At 45.4% G+C, this 21,667-nt stretch overlaps 1 protein-coding gene across 1 annotated transcript; it reads right to left on the reverse strand.

Annotated features, from left to right (window-relative positions):
- Positions 1 to 18,622: 18,622 nt before the first annotated feature.
- Positions 18,623 to 21,043, reverse strand: LOC138116893 (ribonuclease HI-like). Its single transcript, XM_069026720.1, has 2 exons — positions 20,121 to 21,043; positions 18,623 to 18,742 (listed from the first exon to the last, which is right to left on the reverse strand). Exons 1-2 carry the CDS (start codon positions 20,727 to 20,729, stop codon positions 18,701 to 18,703), a joined length of 651 nt encoding a protein of 216 aa, XP_068882821.1. The 5' UTR covers positions 20,730 to 21,043; the 3' UTR covers positions 18,623 to 18,700.
- Between the last annotated feature and the right edge of the window lie 624 nt (positions 21,044 to 21,667).

The raw sequence follows: 21,667 nt of genomic DNA on the forward strand, positions 1-21,667 counted from the left end.
TCTGCGATGGAGTATTTTTGCAGGCTCTTATAAATGCACCCTCTTGTTTGTGCTAGTTCCCCAGCTTGTTGGGACCATTTGCAATTCTGATGCTGTCCTCCCACACATCTGCAGTCCCTTCTGGCTGGGGGTCATTTGCAAATGTACTGAGAATACTCTATATCCTGCCTTCCAGGTCACAGTGGCATTGAACAGAGCTGGCTCAGGACAAGTCCCCAGGGAATACCTTTGTTCTGTGCATCCTTCCATTTGGAGCAGTAAACAATCAATAACTCCTCCCCGGCTTAAGTCATCCTGTCTTTCTTGCATCCTCCTACAGAAGTTTAATCTACATTGTGTATCCATAGCTTATATAAAAATATCAGAAACAGTGTCAGAGACTTAGTAGGTTAAGTATGACATTTGCCCTTCTCCCTTCACCACAAGGTCTGCTACCTTGTTGCAAAATGAAATGATATTGTTTTGACATTATTTTTACATGACAGATTCATGCGCAGTGCTGTTCATCTCCTTCATGTCCTCTCTGGCCTTACAAATCACTTGTTTATTTGTTTCAGCATTCTCGACTGCCCTTTCATTCCTCACTCTGCCATCCTCCCCCGTGTTCAGCATGGGTACTGTCACTTTTCAATTGTTCTGTGCCTCTCCATGACTTCTCCAAGGTGAATTCCTAGTGATGCCCCTGACTAGTTCTGTGTAATGACCTACAGGCTATTTACCTCAGGAACTAATTGGTTGAAGCAATCACAGAGACCAGACCTACTCAAGTACCCTTGAGACTCAGTTTCTGTATTTCCTTACCCTTATGCAGATGGTGATAGTTACTTTCATCATAGGTCTTAATTGTTGCCCATCTACTGTGGACCTGTTGATGGAGATTATTGTTCAAAAGAAAGCCTCAAAATCATCAGTATTCACATCTGCCATACAGAGATATGACACTCCTGGTTTTCCTCCAGTTTCCTCAGTTATTTGGGTTCCGAGGTAATTTCTTAGTTGTAGCATGTTCTGTGATTTCACTGACCTCTCAGTCCACTTTGCCGTGTGTTGATGCCTGCCCTGGCAGGGCTGGGCACACCAGGTGGCCCAGACTAGTTGGGAGGGCAGCAGTGGACCCTGGGGTGGGCACAGCAGGGCTTTGCTGCTGCAGAAAGGCAGACCTTTGCTGCCCTCCTGCTCATCCAGGGTTGCTCAGTGATCACACAGAAATAAGCATGTCTTAAGTCACCTCCATCCCTAGTTCTCAATCTATACTGAGTTACTGCAAACTAATTAGATCACAGAATCACAGAGCATTGTGAGTTGGAAGAGACCCACAGGGATCATGGAGTCCAACTCTGAATGGCCCATTCAGAGAATCAAACCTACAGCTTTGGTGTTGTTAGCACCATACTCTAACCAAATGAGCCAATCTGAGATGATCTGGCCTTCATTTTCCTTTCAGGAGGCAGAAGGCAGCTGGTGAATATCACAGACAGCCCTTGTGTTCATGCTGAGCCGCTCTATTGCAGTTCTGCCGCACGCACCCGTGTGGTGTGCAGCCAAAGCACCACAGCTGGGAGGCAACTGCAGACGAGGAAAGTCCTCTGGCCCAGCCAGTCATTGTGATATATGAAAGAATCGTGTTAATTTATATAAAGTGCCTTTTGCTAAGGCTGCTTCTACTTGAATTTGATTTTGAAAAGAAGAAATTATTCTCCTTCCTTACTTTGTAATGCTTATTGTATTCTTCATTCAGGTCACTCGGTACCTGAAGCATCCCACTGCTTTTCTCCTGCAGATAAAATGGTGCCTTTTGTTTCCCCTTGTTCAGGCTTGACCTCTCCTCTTGCCCTGCCGTCCACATCTCTCTGATGTCTCAATTTTTGTGGGCTTAACCGGTGCAGGAGGAAGCCTTTGTGGAACATTTAAAGGAGACCATCCTGTAGGTCCTGACATCGCCCTTCTAGTTTCAGCCCCTGGCCTCTCCCAAGTCCAGCAGGATCCTTCCTCCAGTGTCCCAGTTCAGTCTGATTCCTCTTCCTTCCAGCAAAAGGCTCCTAACCCTCTGGTTGGGGAACTTGCATTTTCCAGATGGTACAAGACTAATGCCAGCTTTCCTGGCCAGCTGATGTGCTCTCCTGTCTGCTACTCAATGCCTGAGCTGGAAAAAGCCAATAAAACTTTTACAATTAATAAAGCACTGCTACTCTCACCTGCCTTTCTCCCTGTACCTCTTTTGTATCTTCCTTTACTTATAAATCTGACACCTCACTTTCTTTCTCATCATTCCTCATGCTTGTCACATGCCCATTTTAAGATTTTTCTGCACCTGGTAGATCTGGTAAATGAGAACTGGATGGTTAATGATTAGATAAATTTTTGTGTGAATATAGGGTTAGAATGTCAAGACTAGCTAGTTCTGAAGAAAACTAGCCAGAACTGATATATAAATCAGAATTTCAAGTCCAATTTCTTCCTATTTTTTGCTTTAAAAAATAAAAGGACATGGAAATATTAAGTTGACAAAACAACAATTCAAAAACCAGTAAGTTTTTAAATATGTGTCATGAGTGCCTGGAACTTGCTACTTTTTGTCTATCAACCTATATTAATGTTTATGGGAAAAGGCATTTATTTATTTATTTGGCTAATAAGAATTCATACAATTAGAGAAGATTTAATTAATAGAAGAAATTTGTAAGAAGTATGCTTAAAGTATATTTAGAGGTGTGTGTGTCCATTGAAGTAACCCCACCTGGCTTCAAAGCACAAAGAAGCCATAAATAGGAGAGTTTTGTTATAAATCCATAGCGGGCAGCACGTGCAGCAGCCCCTCTCCGAGAGACCCGGCCCCGCCCCATGGACCCGGCCCCGCCCCAAGGACCCGGCCCCGCCCTAAGGACCCGGCCCCGCCCCATAGACCCGGCCCCGCCCCATAGACCCGGCCCCGCCCCAAGGACCCGGCCCCGCCCCAAGGACCCGGCCCCGCCCCAAGGACCCGGCCCCGCCCCAAGGACCCGGCCCCGCCCCATAGACCCGGCCCCGCCCTAAGGACCCGGCCCCGCCCCATAGACCCGGCCCCGCCCCAAGGACCCGGCCCCGCCCCATAGACCCGGCCCCGCCCCAAGGACCCGGCCCCGCCCCATAGACCCGGTCCCGCCCCAAGGACCCGGCCCCGCCCCATAGACCCGGCCCCGCCCCATAGACCCGGCCCCGCCCCAAGGACCCGGTCCCGCCCCAAGGACCCGGCCCCGCCCCAAGGACCCGGTCCCGCCCCAAGGACCCGGCCCCGCCCCATAGACCCGGCCCCGCCCCATAGACCCGGCCCCGCCCCAAGGACCCGGCCCCGCCCCATAGACCCGGTCCCGCCCCAAGGACCCGGCCCCGCCCCATAGACCCGGCCCCGCCCCATAGACCCGGCCCCGCCCCAAGGACCCGGTCCCGCCCCAAGGACCCGGCCCCGCCCCATAGACCCGGCCCCGCCCCAAGGACCCGGCCCCGCCCCATGGACCCGGCCCCGCCCCAGGGACCCGGCCCCGCCCCATAGACCCGGCCCCGCCCCAAGGACCCGGCCCCGCCCCAAGGACCCGGCCCCGCCCCATGGACCCGGCCCCGCCCCAGGGACCCGGCCCCGCCCCATAGACCCGGCCCCGCCCCATGGACCCGGCCCCGCCCCATAGACCCGGTCCCGCCCCAAGGACCCGGCCCCGCCCCAAGGACCCGGCCCCGCCCCAAGGACCCGGCCCCGCCCCAAGGGCCCGGCCCCGCCCCAAGGGCCCGGCCCCGCCCCAAGGACCCGGCCCCGCCCCATAGACCCGGCCCCGCCCCATAGACCCGGCCCTGCCCCATGGACCCGGCCCCGCCCCATAGACCCGGCCCCGCCCCAGGGACCCTGCCCTGGCCGCAGCAGCTCCCCCGGCACCCAGCGGAGTCTCCTGGCTTGGGAAGGCACTGGGCATTTTAGACAGTCTGGCCGCATATGTTTTTTTATAGGATGGGTAAAGTGTCATCTCTGTTTCAGAAAAGTTTGATGAGATCTCTTCATGAGAACACACAGTTAAATGGACTTTAGTTTTCTGCAACTTTCAAATACAAACACAAAATATATGGCTCTGAAGGAGTCGGTGCTTTGCATTCCCAGGGCATGCCACAGAGCCCTTCTGCTTGGGAGAGTTCATACCCAGCAGATCTTTACTGACCACACATGTTAAAACATCTCTTTCTCCCCCAGATATGTGCACACGTATATAAATATACATGTACCCTAACAAGCATTTTTCCTATTGCCTTTTTTGATTATTAAAGATCAATATTTTTGTCATTATTTTGCTTTTCATTACCTCTTTAAAGCTGATGTTAAGTAACAAATTAGACTCAAAACCAACCACAAAGAGCTGTCACTGGCTGAGGTATTTGATTGAAGATAACCATAACTATGGCAGCAATAGTATTGGAATTGGCAATTGAGTTATAAAACCAAGCACATCTCTAGAGGGTCTACACACTGAATGACCTAAGACTTGTATGTTTTGTGTCATGCAGCAAAATACCAGTATAACTCATTCACCATAGACAAGCTAAGGTGGAGAGTGTGAGTCAGTCCCCAAAAGTCGAAATGCACTCTCATGAGCTGCTGCAAACAGCTGGTGGTGGGTGTGAGTTGTGGTCTTGCCACACTCCACAGAGCAGGCGGGGATGTCCCACCTGAGGTCAGTGAAGTTACCTACAAGCACAGCTGAGGTGGGAAGGGTGTGAAGTCATCCTGCAGGACTGCTGGTCAGTGGTGCTGCTGCTCCACAGCCTGAGCTTTCTCACCCTTGCAGCAGTACAGCCAGCCTGGGTTTGTCTGTGCAGGCATCCACATCAATAATGTTGGAGGAATAGGTATTACTGTAAGTCTTTGATAAATAGCTACAGCAAATAAGGGGCAGATAAGATGCTGTAATAAAAAGACAAATAGGTTACATGAGATAAGCTAGGAAGAAAACAAGTTAGATAGCTTTATAAATCACATCAAGGAGTTATGAGACATCCAAGTTTGATCTTTGCTAGGGAGGCTAATGGGGAAGTATGAGCAGTACCTACAGACAGGAGAGCTGGACATTGGTAAATGAGAGATGTTTACAGGATTACAGGAAATTATTATCTTTTTATCATTACACTATTTAGACCTGACAGCTTAGGTAGATTTGAACTCACATCTATCCTGCTTATATCAATGACTTTAGCTAAAAGAATAGCAAAAATGTTCACAAAGGACTTGAGGTCTCCCCAGAAACTGCAAGTGATGCCAGGAGTCCTGGGAGCACATCCAGTGTTTTGCTGCCCTTTGCTGTTGAAGTGCCATGTGCTTCTTGGTCCCTCTTGGTCTGGGATCACACCTCACACTGTCAGGAAACAGGGTCAGGGATTTCATCCAGTGCCAAGCCAAAGGATGTACTGCACAGCTCCATCCACATGGCAGCAGAGTAGAAATCTTAGTAGCATCATTTTTGCAGGAATGCGGGGGCAGGTGAGCCATGAGCAAAGTGGGGGTGTTGTCAGATTTCTGAAAGTCCCTCTGGAGCTGATGTGCTTCATCCTTTTTTATAATCTCCTTGAGCTAAATGACACATTGATAAACTGTCTAGGATAAATAGTGGTTTCCAGACATTACCAGACAGTGGGGACTTTTTCAATGATCCTTTGTCACCATTTAAGATCAAAAAGGTTTGTAACCAGTGAAATGGGAGGAAGAAAAAGCTTCTTGATATTACAGTGAGTGTTTAAGTATCCTATTGTTTAGTTAACATGTTTTGACAGAGGTGGTTTCAAGATGCATAAAAGTGTAAAAAACCACTGTTCTATAAACCTCATCAGTCAAGGATTGGAATTTAGATTTACTTCTTACTGAACAGAGCTATTGTGCTCTACCATGGAGCTACTGAAAATGCGTAGCCATAACAGCGCTTGGATTTAAAACACAATATACCAGGTGGACTCGAATGGAGTGATCGGAATACTAAGTGTCACTGGTGGTTTGCAATGAGCCTGAGCGATTATTTGTTTTAGGAAGAAAGATGAGTAGGCTTGCTGTAAAAGTGTGAGGAATCTCTGATTGGGGTACACATGGTAGACAGGCCAAACATCTTTCACCATGATTAAGTGGTATCAGACATTGAAGTTGGATTGCTTGTTCTGGTGATGCTGTTGCTCCCTGCGTGCCACGACAAGTTAATCTGGCTCAGCAGTAGCTGTGGGATGAATTTTGGCATTTGGAGTATATTTTATCACCTGTTCCCCTTCTCTTATTTCTCTATTTGAAGTAGGGTCTGTGTGTGAGAACAGTCCCTCTGAGCTTTGATCTGCTTCAGGGTTTGACCTAACGTCACTGTAATCTCTACCACACAGAACAGAACACTTTAAAAAAGATCATGGCACAGTCTTCACCAATTTTGAGCTGCGTTTGTACTGCTGTTTGATTTTCCACATCCTGCAAGTTTCCACATGACCTGTACCTAGTACCTGCTATGTTAGGGCTTCAGAGGGGAGTCTCAGGGGACCTCGCTGACTACTGAAACTCCTTCTTCTGATCTGGTCTTTGCCTTGCTCCCGGCAAAGCAAAGATGACATGCAAGCATGCCATATAAACATGTCACTTGCATAGGAATTCATCATTTTGGGCCTTTCCTATGCAGTACAGACTTCCTAGCCTACAATGAGGAGAAACAATAACAGCAGTGCTAAACAATAATGTTTGTAAAGTGGTGGTTTTTGGCTAACCAAGCTTCCCAGTGCTGTCCCTCCTTGTTGGCAACAGTATCTTCTGGAAGGTTTGCCAGCCTTGGCTGCAGGGACGTGCCACTGGAATTCACATTTGGCAGAAAACCCTACTGGGAAAAGCAGGCGCAGCTACTGATTTGGATGGAGCTACACTTGTTTACACTTGAACTGAGCTCAATCCCCAACTCTGCAGTAGAATTTAGATTCCTGGTGCTTTGCTGTGTCTGCCATTTGCTCAGGCCACCTACACACAGAGGCAATGCTGCAGCTCCTCAGGGTTTACAGCAATCTTGTTCATGAGGTATGGGGAATTATAAGAGAGAATTGGGTTGTGAGCTGTGAAACCTGCCTGCAGAGGCACATGGCAGCACAAAGGAGCACATGGCACACAGAGAAGCTTGTCTCCACCAGACCCTGGGGGGAGGAGGTGTGACATGGCAGACCCCTATGGAGAGGAGCCTGCCGGGAGCTGGCAGACAGGTGAACAGCGAGTGATCATCCCATTGAAGGAAGTGTGCTGCTGATGGGGCAACACGGGATAGGTCACAGGGTAGTGAAGACTAGCATATAAGGAAATAGTGTGCCTTAGAAAAGTGTGTAAAACCAGCTCATTTCTTTGAATAAACGATTCCGATTCCCTGCCAGTCTGGGTCTGTGATTCAATTGCTGACAGTTAGAATTTTGTACAGGGCTTGCCTTTTCCCCCCCAAAATGTATTTAAACAAGTTGTAGCACTATGCTCTGCTTTTTTACTGAGCCAGTAGCAAAGGAACTAAGCACAACAAGACCAGCAGGAGAAATAAAGCAAAGATGTGGGGGATTAAACAATAGGCATCTTCTAATCTTACCAGCAAATTTTTTACTGAAATATCTTTACAGAAAGAATTTGAATGGCTCTCATTTTACACAGAGTGACATTAAAAGAAATGCAAAAATGTAAGCATTGTAAAATCTCTGTCACTGGATTACTTCAGGCTTTGGCAATAGGCAAGAATATACACTTTCTCTTCTTTGCAAGACTGTTGCAGTGGTTTGGGTGTTCCTAGGGCAAAAAGGGAATGGTCCTGATGGATGGAGGCAGGGTTGCCACTGGTGTGTTGTAAGTCCTCTCATAGCTGCTAATGAAGAGGTGCTTGCTGTTCTTGTTTGTAACCAAGAAGGATGAGGGCTCCCCGAGGCTCTGATTCTTGTGCTCCTGGCCATCCATAACTCTCGGTGTAGCGGCATGACATGAGCAAGAAAATGAAAATGAAAAGGAAAAAAATTTGGCTGTCTGCAGCAGCTGCTTTTGCAGGCTGAGCAGTTCCGATAGCTGTCGTGATGTATGTGGCAGTTCCGACAGCTGCCCTGAGATATTCGGCAGTTCCGTCAACAAAGGCAGATGACATATTGGAAGGTCGACTGCTCGGGGCCGTGATGCGCAGAACAGTCCGGCGCCATGGAGGGCGATGGGCCGCACCCGGGCATTCTCGGTGCGGCCACGCCCGGGTCTACACCGGCCAACAAGGTACATCCAGGCATTCTCAGCGCAGTAGACGCATGCACGGATGGGCTAGGAGCCGCCATGGGGGTCCAAGAGGCTAGAGCACTGGCCCACAGCCCCGGATAAGCCGTGGCTGCCGCCGAGCCAAATGACAAGGTGGGCTGCACGCCCTCCCGCTGCCCCGACACCCCCGCCAGTTCCTCTGCCGGCGCGGGGTCCTTGGGGGGCGCGGAGCCCTGTGACTGCGCAGGGTGACCCGGTGCAGGCTCTGGGGCAGGCTCTGCCCATGGACCCGGAGGGGTTTTTTCAGATCCAGCACCACATGCCCCTGGAGCCCGGTCAGCAGGGTCCCCTTCGCATATCTCTCCTTCACTCACCACCGAGCAGGCAAGCCAGCTCTGTGCCACAGTCAAAGTCTATCAGCAGGTTAAATAAAAATAACCAAGCACGGAATAATTCTAACACTGCCAGATCCCCAAATGGAAGCTCACGCCAGACAGCACAGCCCATCTCCTGCCATATCCCAAAATCCAGGGCAGTGTCTCTGTCCATGGAAATGCCATGCAGGGCAGCCCAGTCTGATAACTCACAAAGTGAGTTTTCAGGAATGGAGCTGTGCATTATACTGAAAACACCTTTCCAGACCATTACCACAGCATCGGTTTGTGAGCCGCTCTTCACCATTTTCTCAGTCCCATCAGACATCCTGGTCCCGGGGGGGGAAGGGAAGGAACAGTGTACCTCTAGAGGAATTGGGCTTGGCTCGCAGGATATGTCGCAGCATGCAGATCACGTCGGGGTCACCAATTAACACGCCGTTAATATTACCATATCCCGCAGCCGTAGGGAGGAGGAGAGAAATCCAGCAGGCAGGAATTGTGCAGCAAGACTCCTTTATTTAATTATTTTACAAACTCTTTTATAGACTTTTTTCTTCATAGTCTAATTGGACAAAGGATCAGCCACCCCTTGGGGTGATTGGCTAAAATCCTAAACATCCATTGTCAAAATATTTTTCTACTGTCCCATAAACATAGCTTTTGCAAGGTCGCAGATGTTTATGGTTTATAAATTCTGGTACTATCTTCTGTGAGAGAGAAAAGTCTCTCACTGACTTAGAAAATAGCAAGAAAAATTCTTGCTAGCAGCATTTTTGTATCCACAGCTGTCTATAAGCATCTTTGAAAAATTGATCCAATAAAATGTTCAATGAATATATTCACAAGTAATCTATGCAGCTCTGTGAGCTGAAAATAAATATGGGAAGGAGGAAGGTCAGTCATTATATACCTTGTTCCAAATAAATCAAATAAGTTGTCAGATCAATTATTTGTCAAATATGAATCGAGCGATTTTTGGTCTCCTCTAGTAGTATGTCAGAGAACTGCATAATTAACGTTAGCTTGGCTCACCAGAGATGTTGACTTGGCCTTGAGGTTCTGTAGGTCAAGTTATTAAGCTGTTCAGATTCTTCATGAATTTGTTTGTTTGGTTTGGCTGTGCATTGCTAGATGTCCAAATAGATGTATGTCATTGCTGGGTTTGCTCCTGAGGAGTTTGATTTTACCTTCTGCCCTTGGCAGATCCTTCACAGCAAACTGCTGTGAATATCTTCTCATTTGCTTCCATTTACTGTAGCTGATGCCTTGAAGATTTCTGTTCCTTTGTCTCCTTTGTGTTACCCTATTTGATTCACTTATTAGCCTGTAAATGTCCCTGGGAACTTAAAAATTGTGTCTAGATGGACTGGTGGCTCATTATTAATAGAAATAGCTTTTGAGAACTCATTTGTATGTTTTGCTGGTAGGTTCTGCCCTATTCTTAAGAGTTCATGTCTGCTCTAATTTGAGAAAAGACTTTGATTCTTAATTTTGTACTCAATACTGGGATGCTAACTGACAGCATCTCTTTGCTTTTCTTCCCATTTTAATATACACTGCATTTAAGGCCAAATCAGGCAAAAGCACTCATTGACTGTTTGACCAATGACTTCAGTAGAAGCTTTGCCAAATGAAGATGAAAGGCTTGGGCCAGTTACCAGTTTCAGTGCTACAGAAATACTGGAAGGCCTCATACTGTATGTCTCATGCCTTAGACAAGCATGATGGGGGACAAAAGACTGCCAAAAGGACAAGATACCAGGAAGTTTCATGAGCAGAGGTGGCAAAGAGGCTGCAGGATACGGGAAGGGAGGATATACAGACTTGGGAAGGAAGATCTGAGTACAGAAGTAGAAAGGAGACTTTGAAAAAATGGAACATCTCTCTAATTCCCAGCACCCACAGTATCATCTTCAGAGGCAGCTTCTCATTTCAGTTGGCTTTCTCAGAACTTAGACTCATGTACATGCAATATTTGATGACTTAGGCAGAAATAGGTCTATTTTCAAAGCTGATCTTTGCATTACATATTGAATCCATTATAGATTCTCTTCTACTTTAATGAAAAGCCTGCATGAATGGCTTAAAAAATAGAAAGAACTTACATCATAAATCGGACTGAGGCACTTGCATGAGAATTAGCATGAATATGTAAAAACTGCCCCAATCAAATAAATGGTAATAGTAGAACTGTTTGCATATCTCAGCATAAATAAAAAAAAATTAAGTGCACTCTGCATTCTGTGGCATTTTGTGCATCTTTGTAAGAGGTAATATTTCCATAGTATTTAAAGGACACATTCTGTCTTTTTATGCAGAGATGCAGTCTGACATGAGAGCAAGTCCTGATTAAGCACAGTACTTGGATCAAGAATTTATGGCTTGTGTTCAAAAAGATTTTAAAAAGTCATCCTTCTGTGGAAGAGATATGGAACTAAGATGTACGTTGAGCTCTCCATGACTCATAAGCAAATGCAGGGAAGTACATGCTGCAGTGTACTGTATCCTCACAAGGAACTGTTCAAAGGATGCCTCACAACAGTACAGGGAATAAAAAAGTGGCATGATCCTGTTCTTGGGCAGTTTTTTCACTCCAGACGATGGCTCTACATTGCAGTCCTCTGCCATGGAAGGGAATGATCGCCAAGCAGAGTGAAATAATTGGGTCAGAACTGTGATTACAGTGTAGTTTTGTTTTGCTAGTTAAGCTAGTATTTTACCCCAAAAGATTTAAGAATTTTGGATTGGTAACAGAAATGAACAGACAGAATGAGAACAGCAAACAAAGTACAATTGGAGCCACTCTATGTATAATTTTACTGTTTTCTTTTCTTTCCTGGGGTTTGCTGGGCTGTACAAATGTTGCCTTGTTGACACTCCTATAGCCAATAGCACATTTTCTGTGCTCGATAAGGGAACAAGTCTTTTTCACTTACCTGGGAGAACAGCACACTCAAAGTAAAACTATTATTTATTTATAGAACAAATGGGAAAGTACTTAGAAGAGATCAAGTATGTAGAATGAAATGCCAAGGTTTTCTTTTATATTGGAGGTGGAAGTGATTTGCTGTCACGCCTCATTTGGAAGATCCTCGTCATTGTGGATGTTCTAACCCATCCATCCCCATGCAGAATATCCAGGCCTCTGTGTGCTGCGTTGTCATGGGTACCCGTGTGGATCTATGAACTCTGTTCAGATGGAGCCTAAACAATCACATACCTACAGAGAGAAAAATTCTCTTGTCATCAAAAGGGCTGAATTTGGGCTCACACTGCTCTCCATGTCTCAACAGATGCTTGTTTACTCAAATGCAGCAAAATACAAAATGTTTACAAAAACATCAGCATAGCTGCAGCTTTGGAGTGGAGCTGGGGGAAAGGATGTTTTTTACCCAGAGGAGGGGTAGAATGACTGTTTTGGTCTCATGACCTTGGAGAAATGAAGGACCCTTAAAAAACTTTGGGGTTTGGTCCTGCCTCTCAATTACTCCAGCATTTATGGTTGTAGCCAAAGGACTGACTGAGGGCCTACCACCAGCTGCTCTCCTCTCCCTCTCCTAGGAGCAGGGGAAGCAGCAGATTGGAAGTAAATCACCACAAAATGAAGTATCAAGTAAGGATTCAAGCTTTCTGCCCCCTGTTCCACCTACTCTAGAGATATTTCCCAGCCTGTGGCCCATGGGTTCCCAATTTTGATGGAAAACACAGGCTGATTTTGAAGTGTGACAGCGATTCAGAGGGAGGGAGGAGAGACTGCCAGATGGCTCTGCTTTGCACCTTCTTCAGTTTGCAGGATAACACTTTGTGATTTGCCATAAATTTATCATTTTCTTCTGGGCTGTGGAATGAAGCTAAACTTTTGGCCTCTTAGCTCCATCTTTCCACATAAGACCAAAATGATGCAGTACTGGGGAGGGAGGAGGAAGAATATCTGCTCTTGTATGTGCAAAGGGAATGAATGGGGGGAGGGGGTGCTGTGGAAGGAAGGAGAAGCAGCTCATGAAGAATATAACTAGCAGAGCTGGAAACACCCCCTCACTGCCCACAGTGAGCATCTCGTTCCTCTGAGAGTGTGGCTGGAGGTGTCTTAAATCCATGAAACCAGAAGGAACTGTTTATTCACATGATCATAATCCAAGGCGGAATTCTAGCCTGAACTGATGAACTTTTGGAGTCATATTACTTGTTACTATACAAATCCAAATGACACTTTCTTTGCTAATTTTCTTTACTCTCTTCCTGCTGGTGCAGCAGAAAATGGTGAAGCAATTCCACTGGGGCATGGTGGGCCTCTAATCTTCACACCAATCGACAGCGGGATGTGCTGTGCCTTCAGAACTGTGTTTCAGTGTCCTCCTTTGTCCTTCTTCTGGCCCCTCTTCAGAGATTGCATGGAGAAAATTTTAACCATGTTTTAATTCACTTTTACACTGTAACTAGTAGGAGTGTGATAATATCACATTACATGATTATTTTTGGTAGTTGCTACCAGGGACTAAAGAGTAACAAGACTATAAATACCCATTGCATGACCTTAATACAATCCTTCTAGTTTATGAAAATGTCGATTTCCTTTTATGATAATTTTAACAAATATAGCACACAGAGCAGAATGAAGTCAGAAACTTGCAGTTGGGAGCTCTGATTTTTTTAAGTTCAAGAGACAGAAGACTTGTCAATAGGAGGGGTTTGGAGCATGTGTCACGTTTGCAGAGAAACTAAGTTTCTGCATGTAATTTTCATATTCTGATTGAATTCTCAACCAGGCTTTTAAAATTATAGTCCTAAAATTTGCAGTGATGTTTAGTCTCTTCCAGGTTCAAGTCAAGTCATGTGCATGCCCTGGGCTGTTTAGGAGGATAGTGTGGCCCTATCACCCACACACCAAATGAACAGCTTCCTACAGCTAGCCCCCCACTATTTTGTGTCTGTTGCCAACAGAAGTCTTGTTGTGTAACTGGTGGAAGGAGGAGTTCAGCCCAGGAGATGCTCCATGTTGGTCATCAGCCCCATCACTGTCCTTCTGCAGCCGAGGAAGGATTCATGGCCCTACACACCCCTATGCAACCACCCCTGTTTCACTTCAAAGCAGTCACCCCCAAACCCTACAGGTCCTTGTGTGTCCCTTATCTGTGCCTTTCCCATTGTTTTGGTGCCTATGCAGCAGCACAACACAGCATGAAGTGTTCTGTCCCCAAGGAGGATGAGCTTTTTGCAGAGCCCAGTTTTCTGTCCATCTCCCAAACTCAAGGGTGAACTGCTCAGCGTGCAGATCTCCTTCAGCTGTCCCAGTCGGGCAGGTCGGAGCAGAGGCTGGATATTGGCAATGGTACCAGCAGTGAGCTACACTCAGTATTTTGCATGTGATCTAGATGCATTTTATAATTAAGTAAAAGTGTAAATATCTGCTGGTTTTGCAGTCTGAAATCTATGCACCTTTTCAGTACAGTGTTGCCTGAAGTGGCTTCCTCCAGAGCAGACACCCATAGCCACTTGCCCTCTGATAGGGCATTAAGTGCACAGAACCTAATACCTGCTATCATTTCCCAAAGAGGCTGCTTTGTTCAGAGACACCCCAACTTAGGTTTAGCTGTAAAATGTGCAAGCAATTTAACTTCTACTCAGAAATGTATCTAAAGCATTGCTTGCAAACAACTGTATGTTCAGAAGTTTGGTTTTCTCAAGAGAGAAATGTGCAAATGTGCCAAGATAGGAGTAATTAAATCCCTTCTATCTGCTCCTGTTTTAAAAGTTCTTCTTCAATGCTACTGCAATGGCTAGAATGACAAATCTGCTTTTGCTACAGAACATATCTAAATGGAAATAAAGATAGCTACAAGTATATGTACTGTGCTGCACATGTGAGCTGTGGTCAGGATAATAGCTTCAATATAAGAATTCATACTTTTTCAATAGCACCTGCTGTATTTTTGGTACTCCAATAGGAATTCCAGACTTTGAGAATAAATCCTTTCTCTATCCAAAAATGCTATTCAAATGAAAATTGTAATTTAGACCCAATGACATGATTTAAAATAATCTGTGTAGGTTGTAGCAAGAGTCTGTCCTTAATAAAACATTGATCTCAGTCTTATTTGTCACCTTTAACAAGGTTTTTCTTGCAAAGTAAGAACTGTCTCCAGAAGGTCTAGTTTAAACAATAAAGCAGGATGAGGAGGCTCCCTGTTTTCCAGACTGAGTTTGTTTTATGGGAGTAAATTGTATTAAGTCTGAATTTAAACAGAAACTCATCAGGAAAACAAGTATGAGTTTCAATCATCTAAGATTTCAGTTTGCTTGGGGTTTTTTTTGGGTTTGTTTTTCATTATGAGACTTGGTGGCAAATCTGCTAGGACTAAAAATTTGCAGGTTTTGTAAAAACAAGCTCTATTTCTTAGAACTCTATCTCAAAAGTGTTTTCAGGTCCTGGAGTGAAATAAGATAGTTCATTTGAAGCAGGAGGTCTTTTGATTGCTCTTTACATAGTTCTGAGCAGTCTGCAGTGGGAGTCATCACAAGGGTGCTTGGCACTGGGCAGGTCAGGGGTTTCCCAGGAGGCTGCTGCCGTGCTGGCCATGTGTGGCTGACAGCTCCCTGTCCTTTGCAGGGATGATCTGGAGCTCTCTTCTGGCAAAGCCTCAGCCACTGGGCCTTGGAAACAGGCAAAGCAATGCCGTGCACACACTTGTGCCACCCCCTTAGGCGGGTGGGAAGAGCTCCATGGTGTCAGGGTGTGATCTGGCAGTCTCAACACACTGACATTGGAGAGAGGTTTTCCTGATGAACATCTACGGCTGGAGTCCTAACACAGCTGTGTCTTGGTGCTTAGAAAACTACACAAGAATTCACATCCAACTGAGATGCTGCTAAAATATTTTTAGCAGAATGGACTGATTTCAGGAGAGATGGGAATTTAGGCAGGATTTTCAGGCAGATTGTCTCAACATGGGCCCTGGTTTCTTACTACAGAGATAGGCAAGGCAGAGAGCCGGAGGCCAGGTTTATGCAGGTCTCCCCTGCTGCCATGAGTTGTCCCCCAATAGATCCATTCAAATTTCCTTTTTATGAACTGGTGTTGGTTAGAAGGCAAAAAGGGTTTGAACTCACATTTCCCACATTCAAGAGGTTCACCTGAGGCCTATAAGATTAGGATCATATTTTAAGCTGCTATTCTCCAGTTAGCTTTCTCTCAGTAGGTTCCATGTTTGTCCAAAGGTGAACAAATAAATGCTGTTGTGATGAATGAGGCAACTCTTTGTAGAAATTAAAACAATTTATTAAAACAGAAAAAAAGTTGAAAAATTGCAAAAAACTAACAAAATATAAAAATTTGGGATCCAGATGGCTCGAGAGATATGCCCCAGGAGCGCAGGGATTCAGGAACTTTAGGCTTAAGACAGCTCTGAACCTCAGGCAGAGAAAAAAATAAATTTGCAGTTTAGGCTGGTCAAAAAGAAATCTATTTCTAAAAGGCCCCTAGAAAGGGGTAGGCTTCTCCAGCACTGCCTTAGCAAGCTGGAGAGGATGGGAGAATGAGACACGTGTCTTTCTTTTTCTCCCTGTTATAGCTTTTGCTCCGCCCACAGTCCGCCCACAGTCCGCCCCCCTGGTTCAAGGCGGTTGGTGTTTTCCCCTTGACAGACCACCTCTGTCCACCAATGGCTCCTCCTGGTCAGAGGGGTGATATCAGTTGAGATAAGGGTCATGTGCTTATGGGGGGCTGGGCTGTTTGTTGCAACCGGGGTTTCTAAAATCTGCCTTGAAACCAAGATACAAGTAAAACATAAAAATACATCCAACACATCTTAAAACACTTGTAAAGGTATACAGTAAACACAGGAAGACCATAAAAACTTGATTAGTGTACCTGGACTGATGGATTGATTTTAACATTCAATTTAAAAATATTAAGCTCAAATTAATTAAAGCACTTAATATGCAAAGACCAAGCACAAATAGGGATTTCATGTATGACAAGTCCCCCCTTTTTCTCTTATGTTCACATCTTTGGTCTTTGCATTTAAGTGGAGGTGGATAACTCTTCAGGGATAGATTCAAGCTCTTTAAAACTGTCCCACACTTGCTGGGCAATTTTTCTCTCCTTTCTAGTTTTCTTATTGTTACTATTATTGATATGCATAATCTTTTGAGCGAATGGTGGACGCTGCTGTTGTCCTTGAAGATCCTGGATCAGTGGCATGCCTTGGACGACAGTGGTGATTAGACGGATGAAACAAGGGATTAAACAAGGGAGAAAAATAAGTCCTGTAAGGGAAAGTCCAACAATAATTAAAGCTTTCTTCCACCATTGTCCTTGGAAAATATTTTCCCACCATTCAGAAGTGATCAAGGGCTGCCATTTCTGCACTGGAACATGGGCTAGTTTCCTGATGTTTTGGGTAATCTTGGTGATGGCTTCACCGTGATCATCAATATGGATGCAGCAGTCTGAGGTGTTAAACTTGCCACATACTCCACCTTCTTCAGCTAGTAAATAGTCCAATGCCAGCCTATTTTGGTACACGGCTGCTCGAGTTTGCCCTTGCTGTGTGTTAAGTAGTTCAAGAGCAAGAGAGGTCTCATTAGTGATTACCTCAATTAGTGCTTGCAGTCTGATGATCCGGTTTAGCATGTAGATGGGAGTTCGGTACCCCCAGCTCCCATCCTGTGCCCATGTTGCAGGTCCATAAGTCTCTAGGATCCTCTCAGGTGGCCACTCTTCTTCTCCCCATCTCTGGGTCCCTCCTATTACATGTCTCTTAGTACGGAAAAGTTCATCATAAAGGGAGATTCCAAGGTGGGCTCCAGCGTTTTCAGCAAGTAGGAGGAAGTTTGGTTGAATGGCTCCAAGAGTGCAGCTCCCTTTCCAGCGAGGTGGTAAGTTGGAATAAGCTCGGTTACCACAGATCCAGTAGAGGTCTTGTGGTGCTTCCCAGAAGTGGGGTTGTATACTTGCTGCTGTAATCCAGTACTTGGAAATTTGTGGCAGGACAGAATATGGATTTCCTTGATCCCAGCACTGCCAGAGTTTTTTAACAGGATTCAAAATGCAGTTTTTGTTTTTAACCTTTTCTGCAGACCAGAATACATCTGGTTCTTGAGGTATCCACCAATGTTTTTGCCCATCAGTTACCAGGTACCTTTTGCATATTGTCTCACCAACTTCTTCTAAAAATTTTCTTCCTTTCCTCCAGATGCATTCTTCTCCAATAACAGTATTGCTTAGCAGCCAGGTTTCATTGTCATGTCTGGTTGTGGGGGAGAGATTACTCAGTCGGAGTAAATCGGGGGGTCCAAGACTGACTCCCCGCCAAGGCCAACTCTCCGATTCTAAAGTTCCTCCGCACACCCAGCAATTTGTTAAATTTAGCTGTTGTCCAATCCTTTCTGCCAGGTCAATAAACAAGTTTTTCCTTGACATCAAAGGATTGTTTTCTTTTTGTTTTTCCTTTTCTTCTATGACCACCTCTTGGATCAGGTCAGTGTCATAGGTCTTTCTTTTTAACAAATCTTCTGTCTTGGTTATGTATCTAAAATTGAAACAGAGCCAATCGTCTTGGGAGGGGCACTCTCCCTTCTGCTTATGTATTTGGGTGCCAATGTTTTTGCCAATCCAGTACTTGTGACCTTTTTCTGAGCAGATACTCAACCTTGTTATGTTATAACAAGATGGATTAACATAAGTATGTGCTCGGAAAAAGTGTCGAATTTGAAATGAGCCTCCTTCTGCCTGGTACACAGTCTTGTAACATCTGTTACAGCGGCTGTCGGCTGCTTGTGTAAAGGGAGGCCAGAGGACCCAGAGACAGATGACACTCAGTAGCAGGATGTTGCTCACTTTCCCCTTTTGGCCTACCCGAGAGGAGCTGTCAGCATTTGGGTTGCCTCTGCTGGTGGGGGTTGTCATCTTTGCTTCTTTCGTCCTTTCTTTAGGCATCTCACCTTCAGATGGTTCTTCAGTGACCTCAGGCTTCTGGAAACTCATGGTTATTTTAGGGTTGGCCTTGTCAAAGATTAGAGTTATCGTGCCCATAATTTTGGAGTCTGATTGGACTGTTATTGGAAGAGAATGCTGGCTTCAAATGGAGCCTTACTATACAGTTGATGTGACAATATGGTTGTGTGAAGGCAGAATCTGTAAAAGGGAATAACAAAGAACAGAATTAACAGCAAAATATTTTCAACTTAGTTTAACAACTTGTAGCTAGCACTTATTACTGAGGTATAACTGGGGAAGAACTGGGAGTACAGGATTTTATTAACTTGGAGTGAGGGATGCTGAGTGGAGCTTTCAAACAGGGTGTTTAGTTTGATGGTTTGTCTGGAGGTTTCTTCTCTTCAATTGGTGGTGCCACCGGACCCTTCACCCTCTTGACATGCGTCCAGCCCTTTTCAAATGTCCGGACAGCTGTTTCAGTGGTTAGCTGGACCTGAAATGGACCTTCCCAGGATGGGGTTAATGACTTTTCTTTCCAGGATTTTATTAACACCCAGTCACCTGGATTGATGTGATGTAAATTGAAATCAAGTGGGGGAGTTTGTGGTAGAAAACCTCTTTCCCTTAGCAACTCTAGATTTTTGGCAATTATCTGTACATATTTTTGTACATTGGTGTTTCCACACTCTTTCACATTCAACTCTTGTGGTGTAGCAAGGTAGGGTAATCCATACAACATCTCATATGGTGAACAACCCAAATCAGATCTTGGCTGTGTCCTAATTCTAAGAAGAGCAAGTGGAAGGCATTTTACCCAGGTCCATTTTGTTTCCAGCATTAATTTTGTGAGGGTGTTCTTGATTGTCTGGTTCATCCGTTCCACTCTCCCAGAGCTCTGTGGATGCCACGGGGTGTGTAATCTCCAATTTGTTCCTAATTGCTGAGCCAATTGTTGTACAATTTGGGAGGTAAAATGAGTACCTCGATCTGAATCTATGCGGTGGACTATCCCATACCGGGGGATAATTTGCTCGAGGATCACCTTACTCACTGTCTGGGCTGTTGCATTGACAGTTGGAATAGCTTCCACCCAGTGGGTAAGGTGATCAACGATTACCAATAGGTATTTCCACCTCTGGACAGGAGGCATTTCTGTAAAGTCAATTTGAATGTTTTGGAAAGGCCTGATTGCTAATTCAATTCCTCCGCCCGTGTTCTTTTTCATTACCTTTTTGTTAACTTTTTGACAGATTACACAGTCCCGGGTTATTTGGTTGGCTATTTCATAAACACCAGTGCATCCAAAGGTTCTGAGATAGTGATCTGCCAGAGCCTTTGAACCCCAATGATTGCTTTGGTGAATATTTTGTAGAATTTCTCGGGTTAAATTTTTGTTTAAAATTTGGCGTTTATCTGGTAAGTACCAGCGACCTTGAGAATCCTCATTAGCTCCAATTAAAACTAATTTCTGTTTTTCCTGATCAGTAAAAATGGGCGTGGGTAAAATGTTAGTTTGTGGAATAGTGTCAGATGTGGTGGTGTTAGTTGGAAGTTGGTTTACTTCCATCACTTTTACCTCTTCTTCCACTGCTGCTTCTTTTGCTGCCAAGTCTGCTAGGTTGTTCCCCCGAGCTTCCTTTGTGGTTCCTGATTGATGACCTGGAATATGCACCACTGAGATCACCTGAGGCAGTTGCAGTGCTTTTAGAATTTTTAGGATCAATTCCTTATGTAGGATATCTTTCCCTTTGGTGTTTAGGAACCCCCTTTCGGACCAGATTTTTCCAAAGGTGTGGACTACGCCATAAGCGTATCTGGAGTCAGTGTAAATGGTCCCGATGCTTCCTGCTAGTCGGTGGAGTGCTTTTTCTAGGGCATAGAGCTCACAGACCTGAGCTGACCAGGTTGGTGGCAATCTGCCCTTTTCTAGCACACACATTTGGTGTCCATCGACCACTGAATAGCCAGAGCATCGCTTTCCATCCACCACTCGAGATGACCCGTCAATGAAGAGGATTTCCCCTTCATTGAGGGGACAGTCCACCAGGTCCTCTCTGACTTTTGTCTGGATGTCAATTATCTCAATGCAATTGTGTTCAATTTCTTTTTCTGATGGGGTCCCATAAAGAAATTGAGCTGGATTTTGGTGTGTACACACAACTAACCTCAGGTGGTCTGAGTGCATGAGAATGGCTTCATATTTGACTATTCTTGGGTCAGTTAACCACTCTGCAGCCCTGTGAGCTAAAATGGTTTTGATTGAGTGTGGTGTATGCACTGTCAAGTCTCCACCAAAAATGAGTTTTTGACTCTCCGAGACCAGAACAGCTGCTGCGGCGATGGACTGGATGCAGACGGGCCATCCTCTGGACACTGGATCTAGTAATTTGGAAAGAAAAGCAACCGGCTTCCTGACTCCTCCCCACTCCTGGGTCAAGACGCCATAGGCAACTCCCTTCTCCACATTAACAAATAGATCGAAGGGTTTTTCTAGTGAAGGAAGGCTTAAAACAGGTGCTTTTGTTAATTTCTCTTTCAGATTTTGTAATTTTTGTGTGTCTGAATTAGTCCAATTAAAAGGTTCTTCTTCTATTAGTTTTTCATATAAAAATTTGGCAGATTGTGAATACTGATCAATCCACAGTCTGCAGTATCCAAATAGGCCTAATAATTGCCGGATTTCTCGTTTTGAAGTTGGAGGTGGTAGATTTAGGATTCCTTCTACTCTTTCAGCACTGAGTTTTTTTGTGCCATGGCCAATTAGATGTCCCAAATACTTCACCTCCTGTAGCACAAATTGTAATTTAGGTTTTGACACCCTCAGCCCGTTCCTCCCTAGAAAATTCAGTAACTTAATTGTAGCAGTTCTTACCGTAGACTCCTGTTCCCCAGAGAGGAGCAGGTCGTCTACGTACTGAGTTACCTGAATCCCTTCGGGTGGAGAAAAGGAACTTAGCAAATCTTCTAGCGCTTGGCCAAAGAGTGTGGGTGCCTCGGTGTACCCTTGAGGCAGGCGAGTCCAGCGCAGCTGCTGCCTCCGTCCAGTGTCTGGATCCTCCCAGGTAAATGCAAAGATGTCTCTGCAATGAGAATCTAGAGGACATGACCAGAAAGCATCTTTAA

Source organism: Aphelocoma coerulescens, chromosome 11 (genome assembly GCF_041296385.1).
Source record: "Aphelocoma coerulescens isolate FSJ_1873_10779 chromosome 11, UR_Acoe_1.0, whole genome shotgun sequence".
In the NCBI taxonomy this organism is placed as follows: Eukaryota; Metazoa; Chordata; class Aves; order Passeriformes; family Corvidae; genus Aphelocoma; species Aphelocoma coerulescens.

Excerpts from the sequence above, each read along its gene's own strand:
- LOC138116893 (XM_069026720.1), bottom strand. The coding sequence starts at position 20,729 with ATGCACTCAGACCACCTGAGGTTAGTTGTGTGTACACACCAAAATCCA. Across the intron at positions 18,743-20,120 it reads AAGCAGCAGTGGAAGAAGAG|ATTCTGCCTTCACACAACCA; the intron begins GTAAAAGTGATG and ends TCCCTTTTACAG.